This window comes from Heterodontus francisci, chromosome 48, assembly GCF_036365525.1.
Source record: "Heterodontus francisci isolate sHetFra1 chromosome 48, sHetFra1.hap1, whole genome shotgun sequence".
NCBI lineage: Eukaryota > Metazoa > Chordata > Chondrichthyes > Heterodontiformes > Heterodontidae > Heterodontus > Heterodontus francisci.
In genome coordinates this window covers 5790267-5803490 of record NC_090418.1, presented here as the reverse complement: position 1 = coordinate 5803490, position 13224 = coordinate 5790267, and the positions used below count along the sequence as shown (strand labels likewise).

The 13224-nt window shown below is 47.0% G+C and overlaps 1 protein-coding gene across 2 annotated transcripts in view; it reads right to left on the bottom strand.

Annotated features, from left to right (window-relative positions):
* trappc14 (trafficking protein particle complex subunit 14) overlaps positions 1 to 13224 on the bottom strand; it is an 89541-nt gene that overhangs the window by 7787 nt on the left and 68530 nt on the right. For both annotated transcript variants that reach the window (XM_068023538.1, XM_068023539.1), the window contains 4 exons: positions 12417 to 12499; positions 8826 to 8998; positions 2756 to 2910; positions 625 to 821 (listed from right to left, as the gene is read on the bottom strand). In XM_068023538.1, the coding sequence (XP_067879639.1) occupies positions 625 to 821; positions 2756 to 2910; positions 8826 to 8998; positions 12417 to 12499 (608 nt within the window). The remainder of the gene's footprint in view (positions 1 to 624; positions 822 to 2755; positions 2911 to 8825; positions 8999 to 12416; positions 12500 to 13224) is intronic.

Sequence of the window (13224 nt, the reverse complement as noted above, 5' to 3'; positions counted from 1 at the left end):
GGAGGTTGGGAGTTGAAGGGGAAATCTGGAGAGTTCAGGTCACCCAACTGAAATGTGTTAACTTCTGCGGAAAACTTCTTTTGCAACCTTGGTGCTGGCCGTGAGTGTGTAACATTCAGCTTTTAATAAACTGCAAATGCTTGACATTCATGTGCAAACTCCTCGATTTTCGAATTCTCATCTCAATGGCCTCACTCCCTCCCCATCTCTGGAATCTCCACCAGCCGCACGACCCTCCGAGAGATCTGCTCTCCTCCAATTCTGGCCTCTTGAATCTAGCGGAGGGGTTTAGGAAGGGATTTTGGTGCTTGGGGCCCAGGGAACTGAAAGCACAGCCATCAATGATGCAGCGATAAAAATCGGGGATACTCAAGAGGCCAGATGTAAGATAATTGGCAGATGAACCAGAGATGGGGGAGATGAGAATTTGTTTTACGCAGCGAGTTGTTGTGATCTGGAATGTGCTGCCTGGAAATTGGATAAATGCTTGAAGGAGAGAAATTTGGAGGGATGTGGGGGAAAGAGCAGGGGAGTGTACGTAATTGGATAGCTCTTTCAGAGAGACAGCACAATGAGAAGAATGGCCTCCTTGTACTGGTTTATTACCTTTCGCAGCATCCTTACCTCATCAGGTGACTACTCCGTGAGGGCTGCTGATGGGAGAAGGACTGTGACCGGCCCAGGTTGGCCTGGTGACGCTCCATGAGGTCTCGGACTGCCGGGCTGCCAGGGCTGTTCTTCCGGGAAACTGGCCGGGCCTCAGGGGGCGGGTTCGTCACGCTGGCAGTGAATTGTAATTTCAGCTTCATGTGTTGGCTCAGCTGGTGGGAGGGAGCGGGGCGGAGGGAGGGAGAGAATAAAGAAAGGAGAGCAGGGTCAGACCACAAACAGAGAAGACAACAGAACAACATTCAATCTCTTGGTGCTGATGCGCAGTTTAAAAACATCAAATAATGATCAAGATTGTTGGAGGTTACGGTATGTATATAGTTAATTGTAGGTAAGAAACTTACCGGAATTGTAATCACACCAAACAAATATTGTTGAATTAATTAGCATGAATACAGGAAAGCTCTGCACATTTTTCTCATCATTAGTTTACATATTAATAGTGGATATTAACAAAAGCTGGACAGATGTTGATGAAGAAAAAAAATGACACTGAGGATTTGTGCAGCATTACATACTTCTGGACATATTGTAGCAAGGATAGGCTTTGGAGAGGGTGCAGAGGTGGTTTACTGGAATGGTCCCAGGGATGAGGGACTTCAGTGAATGTGTAGAGAGTGGAGAAGCTGGGATTGTTCTTGGAGCAGGGAAGGTTAAGGGAAGATTGAATAGAGGCGTTCAGAATGACAGAGGTTCGATCAAGTAGATAACATAAGAAATAGGGGCGGGATTCGGCCCCTCGAGCCTGTTCTGCCATTCAATACAATCACGGGTGATCCTTTACTACAACTCCACCTTCTCGTCCTCTCCCCATGTGCCTTGATTCCCTTAGTGACTAAAAATCTATCCACCTCACTCTTGAATATACTTCACGACTGAGGATAGAGAATTCCCAAGATTCACAAGCTTTTCAGTGAAGAAATAGGGATAAACTGTTTCCACTGGCAGAAGGATCTGTAACCAGAGGACACAGATTTAAGATAACTGGCAAAAGAATCAGGGGGGAGATGAGGAAATATTGTTATGTAGCAAGTTGTGATGATCTGGAACGCGCTGCCTGAAAGGGCGGTGGAAGCAGATTCAATAGTAACTTTCAAAAGGGAAACGGATAAATATTTTAAAGATTAAATATTGCAGGGCTAAGGGGACTGGGACAAATTGGATGGCTCTTTCAAAAGAGCTGGCATGGGCACGATGGGCCGAATGGCCTCCTCCTCTGCTTCATCGTTCTCGAGTGGCTCTCAGCTTTGCAGATCCGAGATGCAAAACATGAACCTGCCTAGTCAGTTTACAGATGCTGATAGATTCGCTGTTTAAATTCCAGCATTTTGTAGTTTTAAAAAGTACACAAACGGTGTATCCATTTTAATCGCTGAATCAAAAGTGTGAAATCACGTAAATCCAAATAAGATTCTTCTCTGCATGGTTCAGTCCGTACAGTGACATGTGAACACCATGTTTGTGAAGGGATGATGGGAGGAAAAAGCTATTTTTCAACGTTTAACAGAGTGGAATCGTACTGTGAATAACTATCAGATTTGTTATGGATAGAAGACTGAACATTCTCTGGAAAAGAGAAGGCTGAGGGGTGACCTGATAGAGGTCTTTAAGATTATGAAAGGGTAGACGTAGAGAAGATGTTTCCAATGGTGGGTGAACTCAGAACTAAGGGGTCATAAATATAAGGTAGTTACTAATAAATCCAATCAGGGAATTCGGAAGAAACTTCTTTCCCCAGAGGGTGGTGAGAATGTGGAACTCGCTCCCACAGGGAGTGGTTGAGGTGAATAATATGGATACATTGAAGGGGAAGCTGGATAAACACATGAGGGAGAAAGGAATAGAAGGGTATGCTGATAGGGTGAGATGAACAGGGGTGGGAGGAGGCTCATGTGGAGCAGAAACAACAGCACAGAGCAGATGGGCCGAATGGCCTCTTTCTGTGCCGGAAATACTTTGTAAAGAGCCTTTTTAAAAAGAAACTTACCATCCTTTGCAAAACTAATAGACGACGATAAAAATTAAAAAAAACAATTTGGAGATGATTTTTAAACGACATGGTGGGCTTTAAGTGGCGGCCCATTACCTCAAAGAGTCCTGTGCGGAGCACCTGAAAGGCTACGTTGTACGTCACTGTGCTGCCCTTCTTGCAGTAGCCCAAGTGGTTGAGCGGCGTGTGGCACACCACCGAGTTCAGGGTGGCCTCCGCTGCACGGAGATCCTCTTCCGACAGCTTCTTTCCTAATTAGAGAGAGACATGGTTGATCTTAAATGCCAAGGGCTCACAGAAAGAATCAATCAAACAGCAAACACCACAGCAGCTGGAGCAAAGTGAGCTCCAGACAGGACAGACAGAAAAGGGGTTAACCGCTCGCAGCTCTGTGAGTCCCGTAGGTGTTACGGCACGGAAACAGGCCATTCAGCCCAACAGCTCCATGCTGGTGTTTTAAAAAAAAAAAAAATCTTTCATGGGGATTCGGGTATCGCTGGCAAGGCCAGCATTTGTTGCCCATCCCTAATTGTCCTTGACAACTAGCTTGCTCAGCCATTTTAGAGGGCAGTTGAGTGTCAACCACATTGCTGTGGGTCTGGAGTGACATGTAGGCCAGACCGGGTAAGGACGGCAGATTTCCTTCCCTGAAAGAACATTAGTGAACCAGAAGGTTTTTTTTAATGACAAATCGATGGTAGCAATGGTGCAATGAAACTGAGACTGGCTTTCAATTCCAGATTTTTATTAATTAACTGCATTTATTAACTTATAGAATTTAAATTCCACCAGCTGCCATGGTGGGATTTGAACCAGAGTCCCCAGGGCATTAGCCTACACCTCTGGATTACTAGTCGAGTGACATTACCACTAGTAACCACCAGTTCCCCTTTTATGCTCCCACACAAGACTCCTTCCCCTCTCCCTCGTGTTTAACTGGCCATTCACCGCGTTGCTGTTCACAGGATGCAACTGGTGCAGAGGATTGCTGCATTTCCCACAAAACAATAATCATTGCAGTTCAACAGTGATCCTCTGCACTTTCAAACACCAGGCAGCAAACGAATGCAGGCGTATTAAGTGCTTGTACACACATACTGCACCCATTACTCCGCTGGTTCTCTCATTCCAGGTCTCTCACTTTTGCTTCAAGCATGCTTTCTGCCGTCAAGTGTGACTGAACAGCCGCGTCTCCCAGACGTCGAGCGAGTGAAATATCTGATTTGGCGTCAGTGCAGGTTTAAGACGCTGTTGCCCGCTACATAGCCATGCATTAGGAAAGTTTCATGTACAGGTCTTTAAATAGGTGAGGATATACAAGTTTTAATTCACAAAACTGAACAGATCTCATCAGGTTTTGATTCTGCCACTGTTTCGTATTTTTCCCCTGTCAGTTGGAGAGAAAGCACTGACAGATATTGAGAGATCGATCCGGGTACGGTAGCATAGTGGTTAGATTACTGGACGAGTAATCCAGAGACCTGGACTGATGACCCAGAGACACGAGTTCAAATCCCACCACGGCAGCTGCAGGAATTTAAATTCAATTAAATTAAATAAATCTGGAATTAAAAAGCTGGTCTCAGTAACGGTGACCATGAAACTACTGGATTGTTGCAAAACAACATCGGATGATGTCCTTTAGGGAAGGAAATCTGCCATCCTTACCTGGTCTGGCCTACATGTGGCTCCAGACCCTCAGCATTGCGGCTGACTCTTGACTGCCCTCTGAAATGGCCAAGGAAGCCATTTGCTCAGAAGGCAGCTCACATCACATGAAAAAAAAAGTCACAAAGGGACAGGTCTGTTGGACCCCAGCCTAATCCCAGTCCTTAATAAACACTCTCATATAGCTGATTTTCAAACCAACATAATGCTACTAAAATGGGCACTCTTCCCCCACAATAGGCGAGTCAGAATTCACATCCACACCTCTCATTCCAGCTTCAGATCCTGGCAAGAACAAAGAACAGTACAGCACAGGAACAGGCCATTCGGCCCTCCAAGCCTACGCCGATCTTGATGCCTGCCGAAACTAACACCTTCTGCACTTCCGGGGCCCATATCCCTCTATTCCCTTCCTATTCATATATTTGTCAAGATGTCTCTTAAACGTCGCTATCGTATCTGCTTCCACCACCTCCCCTGGCAGCAAGTTCCAGGCACTCACCACCCTCTGTGTAAAAAATCTTGCCTCGCACATCCCCTCTAAACTTTGCCCCTCGCACCTTAAACCTATGTCCCCTAGTAACTGACTCTCCCACCCTGGGAAAAAGCTTCTGACTATCCACTCTGTCCATGCCGCTCATAACTTTGTAAACCTCTATCATGTCGCCCCTCCACCTCCGTCGTTCCAGTGAAAACAATCCGTGTTTTTCCAACCTCTCCTCATAGCTAATGCCCTCCAGACCAGGCAACATCCTGGTAAACCTCCTCTGTACCCTCGCCAAAGCCTCCACGTCCTTCTGGTAGTGTGGCGACCAGAATTGCACGCAATATTCTAAGTGTGGCCTAAGGTTCTGTACAGCTGCAACATGATTTGCCAATTTTTATACTCTATGCCCCGACCGATGAAGGCAAGCATGCCGTATGCCTACTTGACTACCTTATCCACCTGCGTTGCCACTTTCAGTGACCTGTGGACCTGTACGCCCAGATCTCTCTGCCATTTACTGTATACCTCCCACCTGCATTAGACCTTCCAAAATGCATTACCTCACATCTGTCCGGATTAAACTCCATCTGCCATTTCTCCGCCCAAGTCTCCAACCGATCTATATCCTGCTGTATCCTCTGACAATCCTCATCATTATCCGCAACTCCACCAACCTTTGTGTCGTCCGCAAACTTACTAATCAGACCAGCTGCATTTTCCTCCATATCATTTATATATACTACAAACAGCAAAGGTCCCAGCACTGATCCCTGCAGAACACCACTAGTCACATCCCTCCATTCAGAAAAACACCCATCCACTGTTACCCTCTGTCTTCTGTGACTGAGCCAGTTCTGTATCCATCTTGCCAGCTCACCTCTGATCCCGTGTGACTTCACCTTTTGCACCAGTCTGCCATGCGGGACCTTGCGGCTTTACTAAAGTCCATATAGACAACATCCACCGCCCTTCCCTCATCAATCATCTTCGTCACTTCCTCAAAAAACTCAATCAAATTAGTAAGACACGACCTCCCCTTCACAAAACCATGCTGTCTCTTGCTAATAAGTTTGTTTGTTTCCAAATGGGTGTAAATCCTGTCCCAAAGAATCCTCTCTAATAGTTTCCCTACCACTGATGTAAGGCTCACCGGCCTATAATTTCCTGGATTATCCTTACCACCCTTCTTAAACAAAGGAACAACATTGGCTATTCTCCAGTCCTCTGGGACCTCACCTGTAGCCAATGAGGATGCAAAGATTTCTGTCAAGGCCCCAGCAATTTCTTCCCTTGCCTCCCTCAGTATTCTAGGGTAGATCCCATCAGGCCCTGGGGACTTATCTACCTTAATGCTTTGCAAGATACCCAACACCTCCTCCTTTTTGATAATGAGATGACTGAGACTATCTACACTCCCTTCCCTAGGCTCATCATCCACCAAGTCCTTCTCCTTGGTGAATACTGATGCAAAGTACTTATTTAGCACCTCACCCATTTCCTCTGGCTCCACGCATAGATTCCCATCTCTGTCCTTGAGTAGGCCAACCCTTTCCCTGGTTACCCTCTTGCTCTTTATATATGTATAAAAAGCCTTGGGATTTTTGCTTAATCCTGTTTGCCAATGACTTTTCATGGCCCCTTTTAGCCCTCCTAACTCCTTGCTTAAGTTCCTTCCTACTGTCTTTATATTCCTCAAGTGCTTCGTCTGTTCCTAGCCTTCCAGCCCTTACAAATGCTTCCTTTTTCTTTTTGACTAGGCTCACAATATCCCATGTTATCCAAGCTTCCCGAAACTTGCCAAACTTGTCTTTCTTCCTCCCAGGAACATGCTGGTCCTGGATTCTAATCAACTGACGTTTGAAAGACTCCCACATGTCAGATGTTGATTTACCCTCAAACAGCCGCCCCCAATCTAAATTCTTCAGTTCCTGCCTAATATTGTTATAATTAGCCTTCCCCCAATTTAGCACCTTCACCCGAGGACTTCTCTTATCCTTATCCACAAGTACCTTAAAACTTATGGAATTATGGTCACTGCTCCCGAAATGCTCCCCCACTGAAACTTCGATCACTTAGCCGGGTTCATTCCCCAATACCAGGTCCAGAATGGCCCCATCCCTAGTTGGACTATCTACATACTGTTTCAAGAAGCCCTCCTGGATGCTCCTCACAAATTCTGCCCCATCCAAACCCCTAGCACTAAGTGAGTCCCAGTCAATATTGGGGAAGTTAAAATCACCCACCACTACAACCCTGTTACCTTTACATCTTTCCAAAATCTGTCTACATATCTGCTCCTCTACCTCCCGCTGGCTGTTGGGAGGCCTGTAGTAAACCCCCAACATCGTGACTGCACCCTTCCTATTCCTGAGCTCCACCCATATTGCCTCGCTGCACGTCCCCTCCGAGGTGTCCTCCCGCAGTACAGCTGTGATATTCTCCTTAACCAGTAATGCAACTCCTCCACCCCTTTTACATCCCCCTCTATCCCGCCTGAAGCTTCTAAAGCCTGGAACATTTAGCTGCCACTCCTGCCCTTCCCTCAACCAAGTCTCTGTAATAGCAACAACATCATATTTCCAAGTACTAATCCAAGCTCTAAGTTCATCTGCCTTACCTGTTAAACTTCGTGTGTTGAAACAAATGCCAGACCAAGGACAAAACTTCAGACCACCGGTCCCGCTGTGCTCAGCAACATCTCCCTGCCTGCTCTTCCTCTTAGTCCTACTGGCCTTATTTACGATGTCCTCCTCATTTACTTCACTAGCTGTCCTACTGCTCTGGTTCCCACCCCCCGCCACACTAGTTTAAACCCTCCCGAGTGACGCTAGCAAACCTTGCAACCAGGATATTAGTACCCTTCCAGTTTAGATGCAATCCGTCCTTCTTGTACAGGTCCCATCTGTCCCTGAAGACAGCCCAATGGTCCAGATATCTGAAACCCTCCCTTCTACACCAGCTGCTCAGCCACGTGTTTAGCTGCACTATCTTCCTATTTCTAGCCTCACTGGCACGTGGCACAGGGAGTAATCCAGAAATTACAACCCTAGAGGTCCTGTTTTTTTAACTTACTACCTAACTCCCTAAACTCCCCCTGCAGGACCTCATCACTCTTCCTGCCTATGTCATTGGTACCGATGTGTACTACAACCTCTGGCTGTTCACCCTCCCCCTTCAGAATGCCCTCTGTCCGTTCAGAGACATCCTTGACCCTGGCACCAGGGAGGCAACATACCTTCCTGGAGTCTCTTTCACGTCCACAGAAGCACCTATCTGTGCCCCTGACTATAGAGTCCCCTATAACTATTACTCTTCTGCGCTTTGTCCCTCCCTGCTGAACAGTGCCAGCCGTGGTGCCACTGCTCTGGCTGCTGCTGCTGTTTTCCCCTGATCGGCCATCCCCCGCAACAGTATCCAAAACGGTATACTTGTTAGAGAGGGGGATAACCACAGGGGATTCCTGCACTGACTGCCTGCCCCTTCTAGCGGTCACCCATCTATCTGCCTGCACCTTGGGTGTAACCACTTCTCTAAAACTCCTGTCTATGACGCTTTCCGCCACCTGCATGCTCCAACTCATCCATGCGGTCTGTGAGGAGCTGCAACTGGGTACACTTCCTGCAGATGTAGTCGCCCGGAACGCTGTAAGCGTCACGGACCTCCCACATCTCACAGGTGAAGCACTTCACCCCTCTAACTGACATTTCTATCACTAATTAGTTAATTGATATAAAATAAATACTTATTAAATCCTTACTAAATTATGATACACTTCACTATGTGGTCCCTAGTGCTAGATTTCTACAATAAATATTAAATGCAATTTAATGACTGTTGCCCCCAGTGTCACTCCAGACAGCACCATTGGCTACAGGCTGCCTACTGTCTGTCCTCTTGTTAAAGAATGGCACAGAAATATGCCAAGCTGAGGAATTCCCCCTCAATACTATTTTGGCGTGAAAATGACGCACAAGGCTCATCCCTCAGCCGCCCGGCTGCCTCAATACTCACCCGCCTGCAAGCTGAGGGCACTCTCTGGAGTCCACACCAGCCGAACAGCGAGGAAGTCCTGCAGGTTATTCAGGAGCGTGTATTTGACTGTGAATCGCTTGTACAGGGTGACCGGCGACTCGCACGATGCCATCATCACAAACTTGGGACGGTTGAGCTGGATGTTTGGCAGCCTGATTGAAGGGGGAAAGACGTCAAGGACACGGAAAAAAAATATTTCCACTCTGTTTGAAACTTCACTGCAAATTCCCATGAAAATTGTTCTGTTTTTACAATCCAGTCATTACATTTAAAAAGGAAAATTAAAAAAAACAGCAACATGCAAAGAAAAGGCAGATTGCATTACGTTTGAATATCGAAGAGTAAAGTGTGATCTAATCGAGGTGGTTAAGATTTGATCAGGTCGATAGAGAGAAACTATTTCCTCTGGTGGGTGGGGGGGGGGGGGGGGGGGGCAGTCCAGAACAAGGGGGTAGAACCTTAAAATTAGAGCCAGGCCGATCAGGGATGATGTCAGGAAGCACTTCTCCACACAAAGGGGAGTGGAAATCTGGAACTCTCTCCCCCCAAAAAAGCTGTTGAGGCTGGGGGTCAATTGAAAATGTCAAAACTGAGATTGATAGGTTTTTGTTAGGTAAGGAGATTAAAGGTCACAGAACCAAGGTGGGTGGATGGGGTTAAGATACAGATCAGCCATGATCTGAATGAATATTGGAACAGGTTTGAGGGGTCGAATGGCCTCCCTCCTGTTGCTGTGTTCCAACTCCCCTTATTCCTTCTCAGTGTCCTGACGCAACTGACATACAGCAAGTTACTTCGACTGTTTCATCGGAAAGCTGCCCCCATCCTGTTGGAAACAGGCTTATTCATTTCACCAACCAAACTACCAGGTGGGCAGGTATCCTGCTCCCACTACCAGGTGGGCAGGTATCCTGCTCCCACTACCAGGTGGGCAGGTATCCTGCTCCCACTACCAGGTGGGCAGGTATCCTGCTCCCACTACCAGGTGGGCAGGTATCCTGCTCCCACTACCAGGTGGGCAGGTATCCTGCTCCCACTACCAGGTGGGCAGGTATCCTGCTCCCACTCCTTGTCCCCGAGCTACTTCAAAGTACTGATAAACAGCTCTTGCTAGTCCAGCTCTTACATTGAAACCATGGCTGTAAACCCATGAACTACCACAGGGTGGTGCAATTTAACCATTTCCGACTGCAGACGCACTTTGCACAGCACCGGCAGTGACCACTGCAGTCTGAACTGGAACAGCCACAGAAATACTGTAGCTACTACGGCAGGTCAGAATTCTGCAGCAACTGCCTCACCTCCCGTCTCCCCAAATCCCATCTCAGGCACAAGTCAGGAGTGCGATGGAATACTCTCCACTTGCCTGGATGAGTGCAGCTCCAACAACACTCAGGACAAAGCATTATGTTTGAATATCGAAGAATTAAGGGTGATCTAATCGAGGTGTTCAAGATTTGATCGGGTCGATAGAGAGAAACTAGTTCCTCAGGTGGGGGGAGTCCAGAACAAGGGAGCAGAACATTAAAATTGGAGCCAGGCCGTTCAGGGGTGATTGGCACCCCATCTACCACCTTAAACATTCACTCCCTCCACCACCCACGCACAGTGGCAGCAGTGTGTACCATCTACAAGATGCACTGCAGCAACTCGCCAAGGCTCCTTCGACAGCACCTTCCAAACCCGCAACCTCTACCACCTAGAAGGACAAGGGCAGCAGCCGCATGGGAACACCACCACCTGCAAGTTCCCCTCCAAGTCGCACACCATCCTGACTTGGAAATATATCGCTGTTCCTTCACACCTTCTCAAGAGTCATTATAGATGGGCAATAAACACTGGCCTTGCCAGCGACACCCACATCCCCTGAATTTATTTATTTTTTTAAAAAAAGGTTCATCCCATGTTATTAAAATGGGAGACTGGGGGAGGGAAAGAATAATTGCAAATATAATACCCTTGTTCAAAAAAGGGTGTAAAGATACGCACAGCAACTACAGCTCGCTCAGTTTAATCTCTGTAGTGGGGGAAGCTTCTGGAAATGATAATTCGGGACAAAATTAATGGTCATTTAGGCAAATGCAGCTGAATGAAGAAAAGCCAGCACAGATTTGTTAAGGGCAAATTGTGTTTAACTAACTTGCTTGAGTTTTTGATAAGGTAACAGGGGAGGTTGATGAGGGCAATGCTGTTGATGTAGTGTACATGGACTTTCAAAAGGCATTTGATACAGTGCCACACAACAGACTTGGGAGCAAAGTTATAGCTCATGGAATAAAAGCAACATGGATACAAAATTGGCTGAGTGACAAGAAACAGAGTTAATGCATGTTTTTCGGGCTGGAGTAAGGTTTATTGTGGAGTTCCCCAGGGGCAGTGTTAGGACCCTTGCTTTTCCTGATGTACGTTAGACCTTGGTGTACAAGGCACAATTTCAAAATTTGCAGCTGATACAAAACTTGGATGCATTGTGAACTGTGAGGAGGATAGTGTAAAACGTCAATAGGACAGACGGGTTGGTGAAATGGGCGGACAAGTGACAGATGAAATTTAATGCGGAGATGTGTGAAGTTATTCATTTTGGTAGAAAGAATGAGGAGAGACAGACAAAGGGTACAATTCCAAAAGGGGTGCAGGAGCAGAGGGACCTGGGTGTTTTTGTGCATAAATCATTGAAGGTGGCAGGACACGTTGAGAGAGCATACAGCATCCTAGGCTTCTTTAATAGGGGCATAGAGTACAATAGCAAGGAAGTTATGTTAAACTTGTATACTCAACTGGAGTATTGCATCCAGTTCTGGGCACCACACTTTAGGACGGATGTGAAGGCATTAGAGAAGGTGCAGAAAAGATTCACGAGAATGGTTCCAGAGATGAGGGACTTCAGTTACGTGGATAGACTGGAGAAGCTGGGGCTGTTCTCCTTAGAGAAGAGAAGGTTGAGAGGAGATTTGATGGAGGCGTTCAAAATCATGTGGGGTCTGGACAGAGTAGATCGAGAGAAACTGTTCCCATTGGCGGAAGGGTCGGGAACCAGAGGACACCGATTTGAAGGTGATCGGCAAAAGGACCAGAAGTGACATGCGGAAAAACTTTTCCACGCAGCGAGTGGTTAGGATCTGGAATGCGCTGCCTGAGATTGTGGTGGAGGCAGATTCAAATCGAGGCATTCGAGAGGGAATTGGATTGTAATCTGAAATGGAAGAACGTGCGGGGCTACGGGGAGAAGGCCAGGGAGTAGCATTAGGTGAAATGCTCATTCAGAGAGCCGTGCAGACATGATGGGCTGAATGACCTCCTTCTGTGCTGTAAGCAGGTGGGGGAGAGAGAGGGAAGAAGGTTGGGGGTGGGGAACAGCGGGAAGAAATTGGGGAGGGGGCAAGATGGGAAAGAGGGATGAGGATGGGGGGTTTCCTCCAAGCCTGCTGAGCTGGACCCTGATATGTATTATATGTACTCTCAAAGCAATAAACCACTAAACATGTGCTTACTGTTTGGTGACACACAAGGGGACAATGCGTGAAGAGTGGTTAATGGGTAAAGTGGCAGAAACTGTGCTCTAATACCCACCTGTAATGTGTATAGATCTTCTTCTCAAGAGGTAGGTTAGCGGTGGACCAACATACTATCGCAGTCAACGGCACTTCCAGACCCTGTGTTTTTTTTTTAAAAAGATAGAAAAAAAAAAGCGAACAAATTATTGCTGAACTTGGTCACACTTTAACTTGACATTAGAGCGAGCCTGGGTCCAAAATCATCTGACAGGAACAAAGAGCAGCAAGTTAAATTATGTCCCGCACCCGCTCGGTTAATACTTGTGCATACCAAGCAAAATGAAATAAGTTTGATTCTGGCCAGATCGTTTAAAGCTGCAAAAACGGACGTGAGCGACAGGCAGGAAAAGGCCAACACGTTTATCAAGTGTGCCCCAGGCGTACGTCATGATGCATGAAGCAGTTCGATTGGACACCCCGACCCGACCAAAACCACCACACCCACCCCCACAACACCCCCAACCACCAGCAGGTCATGTCATCTCCTGGGACAGGCACAGGAAGGTTAAAAACCCTCAGCCAAATCAAGAGGAAAAATTCACCAGTTAAAAATTTGTACTATTCTATTCGTCCTTGTATGCAGCAAGACCAATAAGTGTGTTAACACCAGCTATAAGCAGTGGGGGCCGCACATAATACTTCTTTAAGACACTCCTTGAAACCGACTTGCTTGACCCCACGTTTGATCACCAGTTTAAACCCAAGTTTGCTAAACTACGTATTGGGGCCTGGAGCAAAGGCAAACATGGAGTTAGGTCCCAGATCAGCCATAACCCTCTACACCTACAGCACAAGGACGGCGGCGGTTCAAGGAGGCAGCTCAC